The following is a 24637-nucleotide window of genomic DNA, read 5'->3' as shown; positions in this document are numbered from 1 at the left end:
ACTACAGGTATCATCCTGTAAAAAAAAACCTCCGTTATTACTCCCGGCTAAAAAAAAAAAAAGAAAGTCCTGAAAACCGCCCGGCAAAAATCCCATTCATGTCAATGGGATTTTTTGAACATCCTTTTGCATCAGGCATGTCCGTTATTTTTAACTAATATCAGTTATTTTTGCCGGCACAAAAGACGGTGCATGCACAAATTTTTGGTCCGGGAAAAAAATAAATAAATAAATAAACATGATGAAAAACCGGATGTTAAAATTTAGCATTGAAGTCTGTGGGAACTGGATGTTCAAAAAAAAAACATCCGTTCTCATCAGTTGTTGTCAGTTTATTTATCATCCGTTTTTTTGTACTGAGCATGCTCAGTATTGCTCTACAAAAAAGGGTTAAAAACCTGCTAAAAAAACAGATGTAACTGGTAATAACGGATGATAACGGATGAACAACATCAAAAACCCATTCAAAATAATGGGTGATGGTCATCAGTTATCATCCGTTATTACCAGTTATTGTATCAGGTTTTTTTTTTCATCCATTATTGTAAAATAACGGCGGTAAAAAAGCAGGTTGATAACTGAAATGTGAAAGGGGACCCAGATGACAAAATGGTACAATCACAAGAGCTGAAGCAGCGGTGCAAAGATGATAAGCAGGTCAGATGAGGATTGATGTCCACCTCTTGAGGTGTAAATGGCAAAACCTGGTTACACATAGTTATATAGCAAATAGTTAATCAGTGTCAGATTTAGCAAGTCATACACCTTAGTGCATTACTGTCACTTATTACAACTTTTGGCATGTCGTCTAGACATGTGAAAAGTTTAGATCACACTGGGTCTTAGTCATGAGACCCACGGAGGGGTCTTCACAGCTTGGCTCCATGTTGTTAAATACTAAGAAGACTTTGGTCAGTTGAGTTATGATATTCCATTTCAGATCGTAAGGTGGTACAGACTGGAGTGCGCAAGTCACGGGGCACTGGTCTCAACCAGAGGCCTTCAAAGAGTTCAATGGTAGCAGAAGAGCACTTGTTCAGCCTCTCTCTCTTTCTTCTGACTTGAAGTAAATCTCTTTTTTAGAGTAGAAATACAGATTTAGTAGTAGATATCCGTTCAGCATGGACTGGAGACAGATCTTGAGTGTATATTAACTCTGAGATGGAAAAGCTATTTGAACAGGTTTCTTTGGTAAAGCTTGGGTTAAATAGGCTTCTGCACAGCTTGCTTGCTGGTCGAGGGATAATTGGAGATTTTCCTAGCCTTGGTAAAGGAAAATATAGATTTTATTAAAGACAAAACGCGAGTATTATGCTTTACTTCTTTTACTTAAAACTCAGCAGCAAAAGAACTAATGAAATATTACATTGAAAAAACTTTAACGTAGAGCATGACATGGCGTAACCATACATGCTGACATGACCACAGCCAATCAGAGTGTGGTATAGCATATGTAAGTCACAGTTAATAATACATCTTCCTCTTCTTTGCAGCGAAGTTAGGTAATCCACATCAATAGAGAACAGTTAACTTGGAAGGGATCCAAACCAGAAAGTAGTCTCTTAAAACAGGAGGAAATACGAGCAGAGAATCGTAAAAACTACAACGGCAAACATCTGCAATGGTATGAAGACTTCTTTCAGAAAGGAGAAATCCATGGAGAAGTCCTCAAATGTCTGATAGTTGATTGTGTCAAACAGCTAGGAAAAAATAGAACACAAACAAATATTAAAGGGATGGGACATAGGGAGGGATAATACTCGCGTTTTGTCTTTAATAAAATCTATATTTTCCTTTACCAAGGCTAGGAAAATCTCCAATTTTATATAAATACAAAACGCTCCTATTATGCTAGTTTAAAGCTTAACAGTATACGTAGATATTAAATAAAGTAAGGAATAATAAAATTACAACAATACATTACAATAGGATCATAGATACATGTTGATCAGGCTTAAAATAGAAAGTTTTAAAAGTGGAATCTGAAGACCAATTGGCCGCTTTAATTATGTCAGAAAGAGAAGCACCAGATTGAAACAGCTTTGTCGAAACCGCTCCTCTAGTAGAGTGAGCGCCAAACTTTGAAGTATCTATACCAGCCATATCCATAGTAAATTTAACCCATCTGGCAAGAGTGGTGGAAGAAACCGGTTTATGGGGTTTACAGTAGGAAATAAGTAGTTGTGAAGAAGAAGGAGAACGTAGGGAATTAGTTTTTGATTCGTAAGATTGTAGACACTGAACCACACAAAGTTTCTGTTGGAGAGGAAAAGCTGGATAGAATACTGAATGTAAATTCGTTTTCGTCCGACGATAAACCGTAAAGAGAACCCCTTCAGGGGAATATTGTCTTCTTGATATATCCAAGGCTCTGACGTCAGAAACACGTTTAACCGATATTAAACATAGAAGAACTGTAAGTTTGAAAGAGAGTAATTTAAGAGACAAGGAATCGTTATCTTCCCAGGATAAAAAGAGATTTAAAAGGATATTAACATCCCAAGTAGAACTATATTTAGGCAAAGGTGGGCGACGGAAACGTATGCCCTTAAGGAGTTTGCAAATTAATGGATGTTTACCTACCGGTATTGAATCGATAAGAGAATGGTTAGCGGAGATAGCTGAGCGGTAGAGGTTGATAGTTCTATAAGCCTTACCTTCTTCAAAAGAAGCAGAAAGGAAGTTCAAGATATTGGTAACAGAAGTTTGTATGGGATCCAGGTCCCGTTGAGAGCACCAATGAAGCCAAATCTTCCAGGCCGATCTGTAAGCAGATCTGGTACCTGGAGCCCAAGCCTCAAAGAGCAATTCTCTAGTTGTGAGAGAAAGTGGAGAGGTTGGTCTGGAATGCCCGATATCAACCAAGCGATTAGAGTCAATTGATCTGATAGAATTAAAGGATGGAAGTTGCCAAGAGGGTCCTGGAGGAGATCCGGAATGACAGGAAGGATACGAGGATAGTCTACTAATAGATGTAGAAGTTGAGGGAACCATGGCTGAGTTGGCCACCAAGGTGTGACAAGTACCATGGTGGATTTGCGAAGAGATGTTTGAAAAAGAACCCTTGGAATAAGATTGAATGGAGGGAATGCGTAAAGAACTTCCGGAGGCCAATACTGAAGAAAGGCATCCACTCCTAGGGCTTCTGGATCTGGTCTCCAACTGAAGAACCGAGGGGTTTGACAATTCAGACGAGAAGCGAACATGTCTAATTTGACAGGGCCCCAAAGTTCGTTGATATGTTGAAAAACTACCGGATGGAGTTTCCAATCGCTGAAATCTGTCAGAAAACGAGAGTTCCAATCTGCGATTGAGTTGGAAATTCCAGGAAGGTACTCCGCTTTTAAAGTGATATGTCTTTCTAAACAAAAGTGCCAAAAATCTTTGGCAATTTCGGCAAGGGATTTCGAAGTTGTCCCACCAAGATGGTTGATATATTGGACAGCTGAGATATTGTCCATGCGTAATAAAACACAGCAGTGAGAGGAATCCTTTGCAAAGCTCTTTAATGCGAAGGACCCAGCTAAAAGCTCCAGGCAATTGATATGTAAAGAAGATTCGGAAGGAGACCATTTCCCTCCAGTAGAGAGGGAGGCGCAACGCGCTCCCCAACCACTCAGACTTGCGTCTGATTCTATAATGATATCCGGGTTTGGATTGAAGATGGCCTTTCCATTCCATGCTTGAATGTGGGATAGCCACCAAAGAAGTTCTTCTTTGGCATCTGAGGATAGACGAACCTCGTCCGAATATCCTAGACCTTCCCTGAGATGACGAATCTTCAGACGTTGGAGGGCTCGATAATGTAGGGGAGCCGGAAAAATAGCTTGAATGGATGCTGAGAGAAGGCCCACAATACGAGCAATCGTCCTCAGAGAAATAGTTTCTTTGTGGAGAACATGACAGATTTCCTTCCGTATAGTTTTCAGTCTCCTGGGTGGAAGACTCAAAGTGGTCGACGTGGTGTTGATCAAAAATCCCAAGAATTCCATCTCCTGAGATGGGAGAAGAACAGATTTCTTGTGATTGATCAGAAAACCCAAATTGGTAAGAAGCGACAGAGTCCAATCCCTGTGGGAAAGAAGAAGAGATTCTGATTGAGCCATTAGGAGAATGTCGTCGAGGTAAATAATCAGACGTACACCTCGGCTTCTGAGTAAGGCGACTATAGGTTTTAACAGTTTGGTAAAACACCAAGGGGCTGAAGAAAGGCCGAAAGGAAGGCAATTGAATTGCCATTTTTGATTGTTCCACAGGAATTGTAAGTAAGGTTGGGAAGAAGGATGAATAGGAACCGTTAGGTAAGCATCCTTCAGGTCTATTTTTATCAACCAATCGTTTTTTATCAGTATGTCTCTTAAAAGATGGATACCTTCCATCTTGAAATGCCTGTACACAACAAAATTGTTGAGTAGTCTTAGGTTGATCACAGGTCTGTGACCTCCGTCTTTCTTTTTTACAAGAAAGAGATTGCTGATATATCCCGGAGAATTCAAAGGGACAGATAAAATGGCATTTTTTGCAATAAGGTCTTCCACTTCTGAGTCGATCAAAGTTTGATCTATTGAGGATACATGAATTGGATGAGGAAGACAAGGTTGAATGGGTAGAGATACAAACTCTATTTGGAAGCCTGAAACAGTATTTAGGATCCATGAGTCGGAGGTAATCATAGTCCAATTTGTCAAAAAATGGATTAGCCTTCCGCCCAATGGAACAGTTTTGAAAGGAAGAGGTGCACTTACCTGAAGCTGAAGGTCTTGCTCTTGGCACTCCACGTTGGCCTCTAGCCCTCCAGGGTCGGGCTCGGTATGGGAAGAATGGAGAGGGGTTGGAAGTTGGTGGTCCATAGGGTGGTTGATAGGAATGCTGATAGGACTGTTGATATGAAGGGAAGGAGCCTCTTGAAGAATGTCTGAATGGTTGAGAACGGCCGGAAAAGCGGCTCCTTCCCTTTCCGGCCCTTCCAAAAACTCGATTAGAGAAAACCTTTTTTAAATTTGACTGTGCTTTATTAATGGAAGAAAATAATCCCACATATTTGTTCATTTCATGAATAAATTCTTCCCCAAATAAAAGGCCTTCTGTGGGTTTAGGGGGTTCATTTGAGGCCAAATTAGTCAATTGGGGGTCAATCCTCATAAGGATGGAGCGTTTCCGCTCAGTGGATAGGGCTACGTTGGCATTGCCAAGAAAGCATACTGCCCGTTGAGCCCATCCTTTTAAAACTTCCGTATCAACGGGTCTCTGAGTGACAGAGGATTCCTCCACCAAATCAAGAATTTTTGACAGTGGGCCAAGCATGTCAAGGAGTTTATCCTGACAGGCCCTAAAACTTCTGTCTATCCCTTTTTTAGGGTTTTTGCCAGATTTCATTAAAAATTTGTTCAAAACGGGGTCAATGTCTGGAGTAGTAGAGGAACAGTGAGGGAGAGAGGGTCTCGGACATTCAGATTTAAGTTTATAACGGGTGGACTTATCTAGTCCCTTATTAACCCGTTGAGCAAGAAACATAGCCACTACAGGTTTAGGGAGCCATTCCCCGGATCTAGGGTGATGAATAAGGGAAGGGTCAAAATAAGAGGTGTCCGGATCTAATATAATTGCTTCCTGATTATCAGGGTCTTCAATTATTTCACCGCTCTCATCTGAAATGTATTCTAAATCCTCTAAGGCATCTTCTAGAGGTGAGTCAGCGGAGTCATCAGAAGTATACTCGTTGAATGAATTTGGTTTAGACCGATGTACGGTTTTTCTAGGTTTTTTGGTTTTAACTTCCTCTTGTACAGAGGGTTGATTGAGTGCGATAATAGCACTATCAGAGTGACCTGGTATAGGTCTGTCATCATTAGATGTAACTTGGCGAACCCCTTTGGCACGTTTTTTATGGGGAACTTTGCCGTCATGAGTGTGATGCCTTTTTGAGGTGGCTTTCTTATGGGTATGAAAACCCTTAGCCAACTTGGAGACTGAAGTCTCTGGTGACCAGAATTGGTCAGATGGAGTTGAAACATTAGGTAGGGGAATATTAGGTACAGTAATATTGTGCCCAGAACTGGATAACACCAAGGACATAGATTTTGAAATACTGTCCTGGAGTATAGAAACAGCTGATTGAACAGCAGAATTTACCGACCTAGATACAGAGTCATCTACTAGGTCCTTAATATAATTATTCAGTACTGGGTCAGGAGTACCAATGTTAGAGATCATGGTCTGGGTGCGGATATCTTTAGAAATTGTTTTAGGATCTTCAATTACCTCCATAATGACAAAATCTATATCTGGCAGAATAACAATAAAATATATATATATATATTTATATATAAAATTAATAAACAAATATATAATTTATATATCAATATATAAAAAATTTTGGAAAAAGTAGTGTGGAAAATATGTCACTAGATGGCAGAGGAGATATATAGAGCTGACAGTGCTGAAATGTATGTAAAATAGTTAAAAACCTATCACCAATGGGAGAGGAGAAGGTGTATACAATGTATCTGCGACACGGAGCTCCGGCAACTGACGGGGTTTTAGTAGCTGCGCAACAGGTGATCACCACTCTGCTGCGTAACGATCGCGAGACCAGACGGCGGGCCTCGGCAAAATGGCGGCGATGGCGCAATAAGAAATGAGTCAGAGATGCCGAAGAACGGGCGCATTAGAGAGTAAAGTAATGCAGAGAAAAATCGGAAGTGACACTGAAATAGTGAAACGATATATATATACAGAATGAAAGAAAACAACGAGGGGGGCGGGGGGGGGGGGTGGGGGGGGCGGTGGGCGGCGAAAATATATATATAGATATATATACTATGTGAGATATATACGGTATAGGCAAAAACTGATATCAATACAAAATCGTGTACAACTATATATGAGATAGAAAATACATATTATATATATATACACATATATATATCCCTGAAAAAACATACACATATGAATATATGTATGGATATATGTATGGAGCACACTTTTAATACAGAATCCTATGAGAAAAAACACCAGATTCTGTATAAAAAATAGGACAAATTATACTCATCTGTTATGGCTGCTGAGCAGCAAAAGAAGAGGAAGATGTATTATTAACTGTGACTTACATATGCTATACCACACTCTGATTGGCTGTGGTCATGTCAGCATGTATGGTTACGCCATGTCATGCTCTACGTTAAAGTTTTTTCAATGTAATATTTCATTAGTTCTTTTGCTGCTGAGTTTTAAGTAAAAGAAGTAAAGCATAATAGGAGCGTTTTGTATTTATATAAAATCAGAGGAGTTCTACTTCCTTCCCTAGTCAGGTCAGAATTCTGGCTAGTGTAGACTGGTTCAAAACCTCTGAAAAGAAAAAGGGTAAGACCACAGAACTCTCTAGAAGGTTATAGCAGCGTAATGGGGATGTGTAGGTCATGTGACCTGCTTCTCATACACCTTTGAACAATATCCACAAAAGGCGGCAGCACCGGGAAAATTAACCATTGTGCAACTTTATACCTCAGTGTATGCACATGCTAAGCAGTACGGTATATGTTTAGCATGTTTTACATATTGTTAAGTCTACTGAAGTCCCTCTATGGACGAAACACCAGTGGTATACTGATGATGGGTTAAAAAAAAATCTACTGGTAAGTATATTATCACCCTAAGTCCCATAAAACTTACCGTATTTTTTGCCCTATAGGACGCACCGGCATATAAGACGCACCCAATTTTAAAGGTGCAACATCTAGAAAAAAAAAGATTCTGAACCCAACAGTGATCTTCAACCTGCGGACCTCCAGATGTTGCAAAACTACAACTCCCAGCATGCCCGGACAGCCGTTGGCTGTCCGGGCATGCTGGGAGTTGTAGTTTTGCAACATCTGGAGGTCCGCACGTTGAAGACCACTGGCATAGGAGGTAATACTCACGTGTCCCCGCCGCTCCGGACCCATCACCGCTCGTCACCGATGCCCTGGATGTCGCTCCATCGCTGTCGCCGCGTCCCCGACGCTCCGGATGTCTTCTTCCCCGGGATCCACGCTCTCCGTCGACGTCATCACGTCACCGTCATCACGTCGCTCCTATTGGATGACGGGACGCCGTGCGTGACGACGTGATGACGTCGAAGGAGAGCGCCGGCCATGCAGGGGATTCTGGCACGGAGCAGACACCGAGCAGGCAGGTAAGGGTCCCTCCCGGTGTCCTGTAAGCTGTTCGGGACGCCGCGATTTCACCGCGGCGGTCCCGAACAGCCCGACTGAACAGCCGGGTTAGTGTCACTTACGCCTCAGACGCGGCGGCCAGCTTTGATCGCCGCGTCTGAAGGGTTAATACAGGGCATTACCGCGATCGGTGATGTCCTGTATTAGCCGCGGGTCCCAGCCGTTGATGGCCGCAGGGACCGACCCGATAGGTGTGTATTCGACGTATAAGACACACCGACTTTTCTTGGGGAAGAAAAAGTGCGTCTTATACGGCGAAAAATACGGCGTATAAAAGGAGATTCTCTTGCAAGCAGAAGTAGCTCTTCAGATGAAACCTAATTTCATTAACCCCCCCAAAATAAGCAAACAAAATCCATACACAGCAATCCACATGGAGAAAATGACAACATAACTTAATTACAACTACCACCCTATTCCCAAGAAATCCCGTCAGTAATTGAATCTGCTGGAAGTTGTCATCACAGGGAAAATGTAATTATTAGATTCAGTGTGAATAGTAATAAAGATAAATGAATATTGACAATTGCACCTTATTTGTCCTTTTATTTGTAATTGTAATATATTTTGTGCTTTGATGTATTAAGTCTGGGGAATGTCTTAGTAGTGTCAATATGTTATATAATTTTTTTTAGTAATACAGTGGTCCCTCAAGTTACAATATTAATTGGTTCCAGGATGACCATTGTATGTTGAAACCATTGTATGTTGAGACCATAACTCTATGGAAACCTGGTAATTGGTTCTGAAGCCCCAAATAGGAAAAAAAGTGAGGAATAAAGAAAAATAAGTAGATAACTAATATAGATAAAGCAAATCCTTACATATAAAAGTAAGAAAGATCTGCTGGGAGCTGCAAATCACTGTCTATGTCAGTGTTTCCCAAGCAGGGAGCCTCCAGCTGTTGCAAAACTACAACTCCCAGCATGCCCGGACAGCCAAATGCTGCCCGGGCATGCTGGGAGTTGTAGTTTTGCAACAGCTGGGGGCACCCTGCTTGGGAAACACTGGTCTATGTAGAGGACAGGAGCTTCTTCAGGGTCCTGTACAGTACACAGTGTCCTAAAAAAGTAACATGGAGTCGCCCTCACCTGGTGTCCAAACGAGCAGCTAACCCTGGTACAGGTAAAGAGTACAGAACATGTAATACCTCCCTGTACTGTAGGGGGCGCTACCCAACACCAGTCAGTGCATACACTTCAGTAATACAGGGGTTTTACCAGTGAAATGTCCATTCTGATTGGTCGGTTCTTCCGGCCATTGACAAGTTTCGCAGATCTGGACTCTCTGTTGTATGTTGAGTCTGGTTTCAAGTTACAATGGTCCAGAAAAGACCATTGTATGTTGAAACTATTGTATGTTGAGGCCATTGTAAGTTGAGGGATCACTGTATCACCATTGTTCTAACTACAGCATTTTCAACTGAAACAGAAGGTAAGTGCGGACTACTGTTCTAACCTGAACTAATAGTGTAATGGCATGATAAATCTATACATGTGTATGCAGTACATGAGGAAAAAAAATGTCTATTTAAAAATCTTAATTCTTCCAATACTTATCAGCTGCAGTATGCTCCAGAGGAGGTTGTGTAGTTCTTTCCAGTCGGACCACAGTGCTCTCTGCAGCCACCTCTGTCTGTTTCAGGAACTGTCAGGAGCAGGAGAGGTTTTCTAGGGGAAATTGCTCCTCTTCTGGACAGTTTCTGACACGGACAGAGGTGGCAGCAGAGAGCACTGGGGTCAGACTGGAAAGAACTACCCAACTTCCTCTGGAGCATACAGCAGCTGATATGTACTGGAAGTATTAAGATTTTTAAATAGAGGTAATTTACAAATCTGTATAACTTTCATTCAATTGATTTGAATGTTTTTTTTCCACCTGAGTACCCCTTAAAAAGGTTGCTAATGTTGTTGTAGTGGCAGGATACAAGTTAATACTCCTGGCAGCTCTATAGCCTGCTGCTAAAGTGAGCGGGATATAGAATTGCTGGAAGTCCCAAAAGTCTATGGGACGTTTGGCAATTTTGTAGATGAATCACTTTAGCAGCAGTCTACAGAGTTAGAATGTGTCTGGGCATGCTGGGAATTGAGATTTTGCAACAGCGGGGGGCATACTGGTTGGGATACACTGCGTAAGGGTGCATTCACAGGCTAATAGCTAGCAGCGAGTTTCCCGAAACAGTTACGCTACCATTGATTTAAATGGGTCCGCAATTCTAACACAGAATTGCGGACTGTCTGTGGACCCATTCAAATCAATGGTAACTTAACTCGCAGCAGGTGAAAAATAGCGTGTGAACACACCCTTAAAGAGTTTTTCCATCCAGGTTATTCCTATTTGATTAATACAGGTCCCACCTCTGTGACCATCACTGATCTGAAGATCAAGGGCCTCCTGTCCCCCTCTGGCCTAGTCAGAAAACAGCTCCATGCGCTGTTTTATGTAGTTTACATAACTCCCATAAAGGTTCAAGGGAATCTGTCATCAGTATCACCAGCATTAACCTATTGTACAGGCTCGTAGTGCGGGTGACACTGATAACAATAGTCTTTACCACTTCCCGATCCGTGGCTCTTTATCTCTGTTATTGCTATTTCTCTGTACCATTACGGTCTCCTTTCAGCGATTTAATGCACATGCGCCACAATCTGAGATGTCACAGGATATCCAAATGCATAAGGAGGGCATTTGTTATAAGGATGTGGGCCAGACGTCAAGGTGCACTCAGGGCTTGGGAACGCCCCGAATGCACCAAGCCAGTTCATTTGTATTAAAGCAGTAACTAAGAAATGGACCGCACATCTGGAAATAGTAAAGACCATTGTCACCAGTGTCACCCGCACTACCCGCACTACGAGTCTTTATTAACAATTTCGTGTGGGTGATGCTGACGACAGATTCCCTTTAAAGGGGTACTCCAGTGAAAAAAATCTTATCCCCTATCGGAAGGATAGGGGATAAGATGTCTGATTGCAGGGGTCCTGCCGCTAGGGACCCCCGAGATCTTTGACGAGGCACCCAGGTCATCTGTGCAAGGAGCGAACTCTTCTGTGTGCAAGATGACTGGCGACTACAGTCGCCCCGCCCCCTCCCATAGACATGAAAGGAGGGGGCGTGGTGTACATCCTGAACACCGAAACACCAAGCTTCCGTGTTCTGGATGCTGCCGCTACCGGCTCGTAGATCGCTGGGGACCCCCGCGTTCAGACATCTCATCCCCTATCCTTTGGCCAGGCGATAAGATTTTTTTCGCCAGAGTACCCAAAGTGTACCTATGAATTCAGGTGACTTTTCCTGTGTGTGCATGAGAAGCAGAACTATTTCTGCCCACTCTTTAACTTGTACATGGTATTTTTAAGCAGATTTCTGCTCTGCAGGCTTCATCTATACTTTACAGTTCTCCCAGAGCTAGTGGGCGGAGCTCTCCCTCCCTCTCCTCTGTAGACTTATATTGCTTGTCTTGCAGACACAAGACAAAGCTGAGGTGATTTTCAGAGATAATTTAAACAGCAGCACAAGGGGAATGGGGGGATAGGGCAAAAGTTTGATAACAGGAGAAAGAAGCATTTTTTTTTTTTCATTTTCAAAAATGTTATTTATTTTCAAAACAGAAAATAAGGAAAGCAATATCCCAATGCAAATAACAGGCAATATGACATAAATGAGGCACTCCAATGAAATGCATAATATCAATTGGAACAGATTCGTAGCCAGAACAGAAAAGAAGGAGGCTGAAGCATTTTTGTTTAATGTCATATACTGCAAAGTTTCTTACATTCGCTTGTACTACTGACCTATGCAGAGTTTGTTTAAGTGACACATGTCCTATTTAATGAAAGTTGTGTGAAATATATTGCATCTTGAGCTGTGTGGGGTGAGAAATGGTGTATTTTATGGATGACTATTGTGCAAGGTTTCGGCTCCGTACTTTCTAATATACTTACAGAGACACGTTGATGTATGAGTCTGATAGATGGAGCATGTGTCTGTTTCGGATTTAGTACACGCCATAACAAATGACATATTGTAAGCGACCAGAACAGACTTGTCATCGGAATCTGCTCATGCTCTATTTCCACCAGCCGGTTATTTATGGCAATGATTTACATGTGTCCTCCTTGCATCCTATTTGCTTAGTAAAGTCATTTTTAAATTTTTTTAAATTTTTTTTTTTTAATTTGTTTTACTTGATCAGTTAGTTCCAGATGTGACTGCCAATTAGCTTTGCAAAACTACTTTGCAAAATCTGTTGCAAAACTACACCTCCCAGCATGCCCAAATCTGTGTGCAATATGGAGGTGCAAGCTGTGCATAACTAGCTTGCCTCCTGACTGGTGAGCAGTTAAGGGGTTAAGAAATATACAGGCAAGGTTTTTAGCCCCCTCCCCCACCTGTAAGACTTGTCGGTAACTATAGTGGTATGTCCCATGGGTGGGGGGGGGGGAGGAGTGCACCAATCAGGGGTGTAATAGTTTCCCGGGCTTTCAGGGGCCCTCCCCTGGGTATTTATAGCTGTGGTGTCTCCCTTCCCCCTCAATCTGCACAGGATCCGGAGTTTTGCCCTCCATCCCTCCCTTTTTGTATCTCTGTTTATTGTAAGTCACAGCTTGGCGGTAAGAAGACGGTGAAAGCGGGGTCAACCCGGGGTAGACCTCCACACAGGACAGTGTGGCAGCACCTCTCGGGTTGGTAAGAAGCCAATCGGTGTCTTTGTTACAGTTAAATTGTTATTTATATAAGTAATTTTATAAATAAAGCTGTGGCCGATCCCCACCCACGGAAAAGTTAAATTGTTGTCGTGTCAGTTATTATTTAAGTATTTATTGTAGTAAGGGGGAGGGGTAGTTTTAGCCGGCTAGGAGGTAATTGGGTCTCATCAGTCAGGGTGCGTTCACACGCTATTTGTTTTTGCGGGTTTTCCGCTGCATATTTGAAAGGTGGCGGGCTTCTCGGCTGTCCGTAGCAGATTTTCCGCGGCGGAATTTGCGATGCGGAAAATCCACCGCAGTCCCTACTGACTTCAATGGGACTTGCGCCGGATTTTCAGCAGCGTAAATTCCTCCGTGGAAAATCTGCTGCGGACAGCCGAGAAGAGCCCGCCACCTTTCAAATACGCAGCGGAAAACCCGCAAAAACAAATACAGTGATCCCTCAACTTACAATGGCCTCAACATACAATAGTTTCAACATACAATGGTCTTTTCTGGACCATTGTAACTTGAAACCAGACTCAACATACAATGTACAGACAATCCAGAAACATGTAAATTGCTGGAAGATCTGACCCATCAGAATGGACATTCACTGGTAAAACCCCCTGTATTACTGAAGTGCATGCACTGACAGGCTGTCTGGTATCGCCCCCTACAGTACAGGGAATAAGTACATGTTCTGTACTACTCTTTACCTGTGCCAGGGTTAGCCGCTCACTTGGACACCAGGTGAGGGCGGCTCCATGATACTTTTTTAGGACACAGTGTTTACTATACAGGACCCTGAAGAAGCTCCTGTCCTCTACATAGACCAGCGTTTCCGTACCAGGGTGCCTCCAGCTGTTGCACAAACTATAACTCCCAGCATGCCCGGACATCCAAAGGCTGTCCGGGCATGCTGGGAGTTGTAGTTTTGCTACAGCTGGAGGCACCCTGGTTGGGAAACCCTGACATGGACAGTGATTTACAGCTCCCAGTAGATCTTTCTTACTTTTATATGTAAGGATTTGCTTTATCTATATTAGTTATCTACTTATTTTTCTTTAATCCTCACTTTTTCCTATTTTTGGATGACATTTTGGTGGCTTCAGAACCAATTACCAGGTTTCCATAGAGTTATGGTCTCAACATACAATGGTTTCAACATACAATGGTTGTCCTGGAACCAATTAATATTGTAACTTGAGGGACCACTGTAGCGTGTGAACGCACCCTAAGGCTTCGTTCACACGGCGGAATTTCCAATCAGAATCTGGCAGAAAAACTTTGCTCAGAAATTCGGACACAGTGAAATTTTCACATGTCATTTCTTTCTACGGACTCCGGGCAGACATTCCGCCACGGGAACAGAGCCTTAGGGTATCTGCACACAACAGAATATCCGCCTGAGGAAATTCTAGGCGGATATTCCATGTGTAGCAGGTGCCGCTTCATTAAACCGGCGCTATGACCACACTGTCCTGCGCAGTCCCCATTGATGGCAATGCGGGTCCACACGATATTCCGACGAAAGAATGAACATGTTCATTCTTTTGGTAGAGTCTGGAATTTGAATTTCCGTAGCGAAAAGTAAGCAGTGTGCACAGCGCAGCAGAATCCCATTGAAGACAATGGAAGGCTGTTGCACAGGAATCTCAGCCTGTAGTGTGTATGGGCCCTAAGTAATTTCAGGTGGATTTCACGCAAATTTCCATGTGGATTCTGCCTCAAAATCTGGAATCCCATTGATGTCAATGAAAGGTCCTGATGAGGATCCATTTTCTCAAGAACTGACATTTGGCGCATCATTCCACTGTCTAGTCTAAGTTTATGTTAATTCTTAGATATTAGACAGTCTAGTAACTCTGTCCCACTGAGTGACCGAGTCTTAAAGGGGTACTCCGGTGAAATGATTATTATTTTTTTAAATCAACTGGTGCCAGAAAGATAAACAGATTTGTAAATTGCTTCTATTAAAAATTCTTAATCCTTCTAGTACTTCTTAGCTTCTGTATACTACAGAGGAAATTCTTTTCCTTTGGGATATCTTTTCTGCCACGACCACAGTGCTCTCTGCTGACACCTCTGTCCATTTTAGGAACTGTCCAGAGCAGCATATGTTTGCTATGGGGATTTGTTCCTGCTCTGGACAGTTCCTGACATGGACAGAGGTGTCAACAGAGAGCAGTGTGGTCAGACAGAAAGGACATCCAAAAAGAAAAGAACTTCCCCTGTAGTATACAGCCGCTTTTAAATCATGGAAGGATTAAGATTTTTTAATAATTTACAAATCTGTTTAACTTTCTGGCATAATTTGATTTAAAAATAAAAAAAAAGTTTTCCACCGCAGTACCCCTTTAAAGGAGTTGTCTGGATTATGCTCTACTAAAAAGTTCTGAGTTAATAGAGGGGTGGAAATTCTAGTTCAGGACCCATTTCTATGAACAGGAGCAGAAAGCGGCTACAGAAGACAACACCCACTCTGGAGGACCCGGTATGTATGCATAACGCAGGTAGCACATCAGTTTCAGTAGAAATTGTGTAATGCTTAATTTCGCCTGCGGAGGTGCTGCAGGGGAATTAAAATATCTTGACAAGTAGATGATTTTGACTCTCAATAGTTGGATACTCTGTAAGCAGCTTATCACTGGGGACTCTTTTAACCAAAAAGCAGTGTCCAAAGCAGACAAGCCCTTTAAAAATGAAATACTGTGCAAGGAGTTAAAGGGGTATTCCAGGATTATTTTTTTCTTTGCCCTTGGACCCATGATACCAAGTTATAACACTGTGTATTTGGCTTCCATTACCTCTGTGAGCCACTTTGTGCTATTTTCATCAATTTTACTGTTTTCCATGCAGCCAGAGACAATATGTCATAAGTCACATGGTCTCCAGGGGGTGTGGCCATGCTGCAGTGGGTGGGTGAATTTCAGGGTGGAAGGGATTTACTAAAGCAATACTATCCACCCACCCACTGCAGCATAGCCATGCACACTGGAGACCATGTGACTTATGACATACTGTCTCTGGCCACATGGACAACAGTAAAATAAAAAGACTTGCACTACAGCACTTCCAGGTGTGTGCATCAAAATGGGACAAAGTGACGTACAGAGGTAATAGAAGCGCATTACACAGTATTATACCTTGGCTTCATGGGTTCAAAGGCTGAAGAAAAGAAATGCTGGAATACTCCTTTAAGGGAAATGTCCACCTAAAATAAAAAATAATAAAAAATACTAATTAGTAATAGACCTTAAGTTGTCAGGGGGTCAGTTCCTAGAAGGCCTGATGACACTCCATATGAATGCAATAAAATTCCCTCAGAAGAGATCATCCAATTTTCCGGACAATATCCGTCATGGTGGAGCCCGGGTTATGTATGTCTGCAGAATAACCATCAAGTAGTCAGAGAACGCAGGATAAGAACTCCTGGGAGAGATGTAATGTAATCAGATCACTGGATGTCACCAAGTATTCCCAGAAGCCGATCCACTTCATAAGGGTTGTTATGTAGCATCCACAGACTCCAGGATTTACCAGTGATATTTTAAGTGAAAATACTCTTCACAGGGACGGTCTACTTAAGAAAACCCATATACCCTGTAAAGTAAATCTGATCTAAAAGGGTTATCCAACATAAAGAGACTTTAACCATTGCCAGACAGTAATGGAAATGCTAAGCAAGGATCTGTGCTTGTGTTGGTTCTAAATGGCCGTGTCCTGAGTCCCCCCCCCCACAATGCTGCTGTCTTGTTTGTTTTAACTGTCTATTTCCTGTTTGTGTTCCCTCCCTCCAACTACAATCCCCAGGATCCCTTGTTTCTAGGTGGGAGGTGACTTATCTCCCTCCCACACATCAACCACCCCACCCATTGCAGCACAGCTGAGCACCCTTCCATGCATGCTGTGCTTAAAACTACAATTCCCTGCAGCTCTGTGGAGAATAAATTATCTCCCTCCCACCCAGTGGTCGCTCCACCCATTGAAGCACACACTTGCTCTCTTTCAACATCTGACTAGTGATGTAATGTCTCAGGCAGCACTGCAACATAGGAAAAGCCAGAGAACAGTCATTTTGTATGCTGCTAAAAATGAACATTGGGGCAAAAATCTCATAAGAATTGCAATACCATCCATCAAACACATGAACAGACACTATATTAAGAACTACACTAACTTTACAGCCCCTGTAGCATAGTCAAATAAAAAACCTTTAACCCCTTAAAGGGGTACTCTGGTGGAATTTTTTTTTAAATAAACTGGTGCCAGTAAGTTAAACAGATTTGTAAATTACTTCTATTAAAAAATCTTAATCCTTCCTGTACTTATAAGCTGCTGAATACTAATGTGGAAATTCTTTTCCGTTTGAAACACAGACCTGTCTGCTGAATCACGAGCACAGTGCTCTCTGCTGACATCTCTGTCCATTTTTAGGAACTGTCTGGGGTAAAAGGAAATCCCCATAGCAAACATATGCTGTTCTGGACAGTTCATAAAATGGACAGAGATGTCAGCAGAGAGCACCTTGGTCATGATGTCAGCAGACAGTTCTGTGTTTCAAAAAGAAAACTTTCTGGCACCAGTTGATTTAAAAAAAAAAAAAGTTTTTCACAGGAGTACCCCTTTAAGGACCCGGGGTTTTTTGGTTTTTGCTATTTCGTTTTTTTCTCTCTACCTTTCAAAAATCATAACATAACAATTTTGCACCTAAAATTCCATATGATGGCTTATTTTTTGCCCCACCAAATCTACTTTGTAATGACATCAGTCATTGTACCCAAACATCTACGGCGAAACAGAAAAAAAATCATTGTGCGACAAAATTGAAGGGAAAACGCCATTTTGTAAATTTTGGGGGCTTCCATTTCTACATAGTAAATTTTTCTGTAAATATGACACCTTATTATTATTCTGTAGGTGCATACGATTAAAATGATACCCTACTTATATAGGTTTGATTTTGTCGGACTTCTGGAAAAAATCATAACTACATGCAGGAAAATTTTTACGTTTAAAATTGTCATTTTCTGACCCCTATAACTTTTTTATTTTTCCACTTATGGGGCGGTATGAGGGCTGATTTTTTTGCACACTGATCTGAAGTTTTTAGCGGTACCGTTTTTGTGTTGATCAGACTTATTGATCACTTTTTATTCATTTTTTCATGATACAAAAAGTAACCAAAAATACGCTATTTTGGACTTTTGAAATTTTTTGCACGTACACCATTGATCGTGCGGTTAAATTAATGATATATTTTTACAATTCGAACATTTCCACATGCAGTGATACCACATATGTTTAATTTTATTTACACAGTTTTTTTTTTTTTATGGGAAAAGGGGGGTGATTCTAACTTTTATTTGGGAAGGGGTTAAATTATCTTTATTCACTTTTTTTTCCACTTTTTTTTTGCAGTGTTATAGGTCCCATAGGGACCTATAACACTGCACACACTGATCTTTTACATTGATAATTTTTATCCCATAGGGGGCTATAACACTGCACACACTGATCTTTTACATTGATCATTGTTATCCCATAGGGACCTATAACACTGCACACACTGATCTTTTACATTGATCAATGGTTTCTCATAGGAAACCATTGATTGATGATTCTGCCGCTTGACTGCTCATGCCTGGATCTCAGGCACTGAGCAGTCATTCGGCGATTGGACACCAGGAGGCAGGTAAGGGGACCCTCCTCGTCTCCTACAGCTGTTTGGGATGCCGCAATTTCTCAACGGCAATCCCGAACAGCCCCCTGAGCTAACCGGCATTAGTTTTGCTTCACTTTAGAAAAGGCGATCAACTTTGAATGCCGCTTCTAAAGGGCTAATAGCGCATGGCACCCCAATCAGTGTCGCACGCTATTAGCCACGGGTCCCGGCTCTTGTTAGAGGCCAAGCCCGACCCACTATGACGTGGCCCCGCGTTATAGAAAGGGAGCAGACTCCCATGACCGGTACGTCCTTAAGAGGTTCTTAAGAGGTTAAGAGGTACGTCCTTAAGAGGGTCCTTAAAGGAGTAGTCCAGTGGTGATTCAGTGGTGAGCAACTTATCCCCTATCCTAAGGATAGGGGATAGGTTGCAGATCGCGGGGGGTCCGACCCCTGGGGCCCCCCGCGATCTCCTGTACGGAGCCCCGACAGCCCGCTGGAAGGGGGCGTGTCGATCTCCGCACGAGGCGGCGTCCGACACGCCCCCTCAATACAACTCTATGGCAGAGCCGCAGCGCTGCCTTCGGCAATCTCCGGCTCTGCCATAGAGATGTATTGAGGGGGCGTGTCGGCCGCCGCCTCGTGCGGGGGTCAACACCCGCTATCTCGGCGGAGAGCCGGGGCCCCGTACAGAGAGATCGCAGGGGGCCCCAGCGGTCGGACCCCCCGCGATCTCAAACTTATCCCCTATCCTTAGGATAGGGGATAAGTTTTTCACCACTGGACTACCCCTTTAAGAGGTTAATAGAAGAAGATCCCCAAGCTGGAACCCTTATGTATTAGCCAGATCAGAGAGCAGCTACAAAACCTATCTCTTACTCTAGAGGACCTGTCCCATCCATCCACACAGACAGTTCATTGATTTCAGTGGGCAGGGTGTAATCCCTTATTTCCCCTGTGGTGGCACTGCAGGAAAATAACACACTTTTTTGCATGATTTTCCCACTGGTCTCTGCTGATTGCTGGCTGGCAGCCAGCTTTATATGAGGAAGCCATTGGTCCATTATTGATTGTTCACAGCAGAGAGCCTCTTTATTATACATTCAGAATACTGCCCCGATTATTACCTGGATTATCGTTTTCCGTCATCGTGATTCATGAAAGTGTTAATACCTCAGCCCAGGATTCCAGTCACTGCATGAATTTCCTCATTGCTTACAATACTGCAGCTGAATGAACGCGCCCACCTTACTAGTCTTCCTGTAAATCTAACAACATTCCCATTATACTTGGAAAGAAAATTTTGCAAGGTTGATTGAACAAAAATAATAGTGTATTTACCAGCGGCTCATGTATTAATTAGAATGATGCATCTGGTTCACACAGTCTACAAACTCAGGAATTACTTTAACCAGTTCAAGTCTAGGCCATTCCCCTGTCCATGACCAGACATAGAGATATAGCCCTCACGTGGCACTGGTGCAGTATCACTACAGTATATACAATGTATAAAGAGAAGGGACTCCTGTCAAAAGCATGAGTCCCTGCTCCTGTAGCATGAGTGACGAAGCATATACTGGATGCTTCGCTACTCAGTTATGCCTGATTTAACAAATGTTAGCGTCCCTGCCATTTAAAAAAACTTTTCACATGTCACAGAGATAGGTCAAAAGTTTTGGTTGGTCGGGGTTTCAGTGTTAAAGGGGTACTCCGCTGCTCAGCGTTTGGAACAAACTGTTCAGAATGCTGGAGCCGGCGCAGGGTGCTCGTGATGTCATAGCCCCGCGCCCCTCATAATGTCACACCCCACCCCCTCAATGCAAGTCTATGGGAGGGGGCGTGACAGCCGTCACGCCCCCTCTCATAGACTTGCATTGAGGGGGCAGGGTGTGACGTCATGAGGGGGCAGGGCTATGGCGTCACGAGCTTCCGTCGCCGGCTCCAGCGCTTGGAACAGTTTGTTCCAAATGCTGAGCAGCGGAGTACACCTTTAAGACTCACACCGATCAGGAGAATGAGCCAGGAGAAGTGTATGATCTCCATCCTACGGGCCACAGAATGATAATTGTGTGGGTGTCAGCACTGAGACCATTACGGATCAAAACTCTTAACATGTCTCGGTGACCAAATATTTTTGAAATGACAGGGACACTTTAACATTTGTTGAGCCAGGCAAAACTGAGTTGTGAAGCATACAGTTTATGCTTTGTCACTCAGTGTACAGGAGCAAGGACACCTTCACGCTTTTCTCTTGACTGGTGGGGGTGTCAGCACTGAGACCCTTTTGAAATGTCTCTGTGATGTCAAAGTTTTTAACAAGGAGACTTTCAATAATCGGCAGAACATGCAATGTATGCTTCATTAGTGTACAGTAGTAGGGTCTTTTGCTTTTGACAGGTGTCCCTTCTCCTATATGTAGTTTCCTAAGCACCCTGTGCCTAGAGTATAGCGGGCCTTGGGAAAGATGGGGAGGCACCCAATGAAGCATCCAACACAGATGTGAACCAATCCTAAGAGTATATATATATATTTTTTTTTCATAGCACAAAGTGCCATTAAAATGCATTTTTCACCTTTTTTTGTTATAATAATTTCTATATTAGGGGTGTATAGTTTTGGGTCATTGGAGATGAGGAAATAGCTGCAGTTTGTGCTAGTTGTGGCACTTTTTTGATCCTTGCATTCATTTTTTTGTTATTGATTGATTTTGTATTAGTTTATGTTAAAGGGGGAATACAGCCTCCTTACTAAACTATATAACTACATTGGCTAAGACCCAGTCGCTTCTACAGCTACTTGGCAACCAGCATTCATGTAATGGCCAATACTGCAGTTTGCTGCATTATTATCTGCATACAAGGTTTTCATTGAGCAATTAGGAAGACAGGGGCACTAAATAACCGTCTCTATCTTCTATGGGGAGTCTGGTGACACTGACAGCTGGCAACTTCTCCTGCAGTTGCATAATTTCTGTGGAACTGCAGACATTGCAAAAATGTTTAGAAACATTTTTGCAAAGTTATATGTGAAAAAACGGGATGTTAGATGTTCAGTTGTTTTCAGGTAGTTTAGGGAATTCTAAATAATGGGAAAATAATGAGAATAGTGCGGCCCTGAGCTCACTCAGAACACCTTTCCCTTCCTACTTGTGCATCCGCCCTAAATAGCAGATCCACAACTGGTCAGGAAAACCAGGTCAGGACACAAAGGGTTAACAGTCAAAAATGCTAAAAGGCAAAGTACAAACAAACGTGAAATCAGAGTTAACAGGCCGGATCTTTACCAGAGAGAGAAACGCAGTACTGATACAGAAGACAAGAGAATAGTCAGGAGACACTAGACAAGGGTCAAATATACACAGTATAGCAAAGCAGACCCAAGACAAGAGCAAATACTGATAGAGACAAACATGAGCAATGAATGGCAGGCTGACTGAAAATGTATATGCACCTAAGGAGGGTGTGAACACAGAGAGCTAATGGGATAGGCTTCAAGTCCAAGCTCCATGATAGTACCAGGTATTGCCACAACTACGCATGGCGCTAGCCAAACACCAGAAAACGTAACCCTTAGGGCAGAACCAAGTCCTACTAATAACTAGGGGTGTGAATTGGCAAGAATCTGGCGATAGGATACGTATCACGATACACGTATGACGATACGATATATCACGATATATCCCGATTCTGTCTCAAAAACTATATATTGCGATTTTTACTCACGCAGTGATACCAAATATGTTCATTTTTATTATGTTTACATGTTTTTATGTAGGAATAGGGGGTGATTTGAACTTTTTATATGGAAGGGGTTAATGTGTGTCTTTTATACTTGTATTAAACATTTTTTTTATACACTTTATTAGACTTTTAAAAGGAATCATTAGATTCCTCAGACATATGAATAGAGTTCTATTGAACTCCATTGCTCTGTGATCCATTGATAGAGCCTAGTCCAGCCAGGATCTATCAATGACAGAGCCATGGGACCGCAGGGAACAGAGGTAAGCCCTCCGGCTACCTCCACAGTGGAACGCCCGCCTGCGATCGCGCTGCGGGGGTGCGATCCACCCCACTAGCCCACCAGGGAGCATTCACAGGTCCCTTTAGACGCCACTGTCAACTTTGACAGTGGTGATCTAAAGGGTTAATATCCAGCCACGGCTGGCTATTAGCGGTGGCCCCCGGCTACTGAAATCAGCTGGGGGCTGCAAAGTATGGAGGGGGCAGGAGTACGGAGCCAACTCTATACAACCAGAGCGCCGCCACACTTTTCAGGTCCGGCCCTGCTTACACGAGCCGGAAAAATTCACCTGCCCAGCGCCCAGAACTGCATGTCCCGGGCGTCGGGAGATACGAATTCCACATCCCTTAAAAGATCGATTTAAAAATATTTTGCATCAATACAGTATCGCCAAATGAAAAATCTCGATAATCGAGTGAATCAATTTTTTTCTTACACCCCTACTAATAACCCCTGCAGCTGGACATCCTATGATCACCAAGGTTCAAAAAAAGGGATTATTCAGGGCAAGAGTACAAACCTTTTGAAGCTGCCCAAACTGGTCCAGTGAAAAGAATTGACTGCAATACTCTGAAGTACACAAATGTATGAAGGTGAACATATGGCTTACGCAAAGGAGAACTTTGCTCAATGCAGTTGAAAAACTAGACACAGCTCTCTCCTCTCTCACAGCACGAAGTCTCAGAAAACCAATAAGCAGCTACATTCTATTTAGCAAGTCTTCACAATGTAACCAAAGCCTTGTTTGTTTATGTCTCTGAAGGTGAGAAAAAAAGTAACAAAGCTCTATTTATGTAACAAGTAAGTAGTGTTGGCTTCATATCCAGAGTAGACATACCAAAGGGACGGACAGGCGTCCTGCACTCACCGCGTAAGATCTGGCTATTCAGCTCCCATCTCGGGCCGCTTCTCCGGCAGGGACTTCAAAGACAAGGGGACACCTCGGCGACGCGGCGACAATGATGGACGGCGACATTCCGGGCAGCGGTCACGAGCGGTGATGGTCTGGAGCGGCGGGGACAAGTGAGTTCAACTTCCTCTAACAGTGGTCTTCAACCTGCGGACCTCCAGATGTTGCAAAACTACAACACCCAGCATGCCTGGACAGCCAACGGCTGTCCGGGCATGCTGGGTATTGTAGTTTTGCAACATCTGGAGGTCCGCAGGTTGTAGACCACTGTCCTATACTTTACATTGCACGGATCCCTCAACATACGATGGTTTCAACAAACGATGGTCCGTTTGGAACGGATTACCATCGTATGTTGAGGGACCACTGTACTAATAAACATTAGCCATACAGCTCTTTTACCATATACAGTCTTTTCTATCTTCCATACAGTTTCTGGTATGGTAATGAGAGACAATACCTCACATCGTCCAGGAGATATATTCATCGCTGTGAGATATAGGAAGATTCCTGAGAACTGCGGCGATCAACTCAGTGAGAACTGACAAGAACTGAATGAGCCTTGAAATGATTTTCTCCAAGAAAATGTTCCTTCTGCCTGACATTTTATACGTTTATATATTAGTTTTTACTATGTTGACCCACAGGTAATATGCTTTTTATTTTGTTGTCTCAATTTATTATTAATAACAAGGAAAACAGACTGTAAAGGAAGCACATATCACTTCAAAAAGGAAAAAAATCCCTATTGTTCTGGGTTAAGTGGATGATAGGGGCATCCTGATCAGTGTTTTAGGGTGAAGATCATTCAGCAGCTATTTTCTTTTTTATGCTTTATTACAGTATAGGGATAATAAAAACAGTGATGTCACAGTACAGGAATAATATACACAGTGATGTCACAGAACAGGGATAATATACACAGTGATGTCACAGAACAGGGATAATATACACAGTGATATCACAGAACAGGGATAATACACACAGTGATGTCACAGTACAGGGATAATACACACAGTGATATCACAGTACAGACATAATACACACAGTGATATCACAGTACAGACATAATACACACAGTGATGTCACAGTACAGGGATAATAAACACTGTGATGTCACAGTACAGGGATAATA

General features: G+C 42.7%; 1 protein-coding gene and 1 long non-coding RNA gene across 2 annotated transcripts in view; one reads left to right on the top strand and one right to left on the bottom strand.

Annotated features, from left to right (window-relative positions):
- The window catches only part of LOC130362970 (uncharacterized), a 30243-nt gene extending 6105 nt beyond the window's left edge, over window positions 1–24138 (top strand). The window contains exons 2-4 of the long non-coding RNA XR_008891665.1: window positions 23356–23393; window positions 23511–23615; window positions 23935–24138. This is a non-coding gene — a long non-coding RNA (uncharacterized LOC130362970). The remainder of the gene's footprint in view (window positions 1–23355; window positions 23394–23510; window positions 23616–23934) is intronic.
- Window positions 1683–5395, bottom strand: LOC130362968 (uncharacterized). Its single transcript, XM_056568159.1, has 2 exons — window positions 4746–5395; window positions 1683–1700 (listed from the first exon to the last, which is right to left on the bottom strand). Exons 1-2 carry the CDS (start codon window positions 5374–5376, stop codon window positions 1693–1695), a joined length of 639 nt encoding a protein of 212 aa, XP_056424134.1. The 5' UTR covers window positions 5377–5395; the 3' UTR covers window positions 1683–1692.
- Window positions 24139–24637: the final 499 nt, after the last annotated feature.

Source organism: Hyla sarda, chromosome 3 (assembly GCF_029499605.1).
Source record: "Hyla sarda isolate aHylSar1 chromosome 3, aHylSar1.hap1, whole genome shotgun sequence".
NCBI classification, from domain to species: domain Eukaryota; kingdom Metazoa; phylum Chordata; class Amphibia; order Anura; family Hylidae; genus Hyla; species Hyla sarda.
This window is presented reverse-complemented; position numbering and strand designations above follow the sequence as displayed.

Coding starts and splice junctions, on each gene's coding strand:
- LOC130362968 (XM_056568159.1), bottom strand. CDS start 5,376: ATGAAATCTGGCAAAAACCCTAAAAAAGGGATAGACAGAAGTTTTAGG.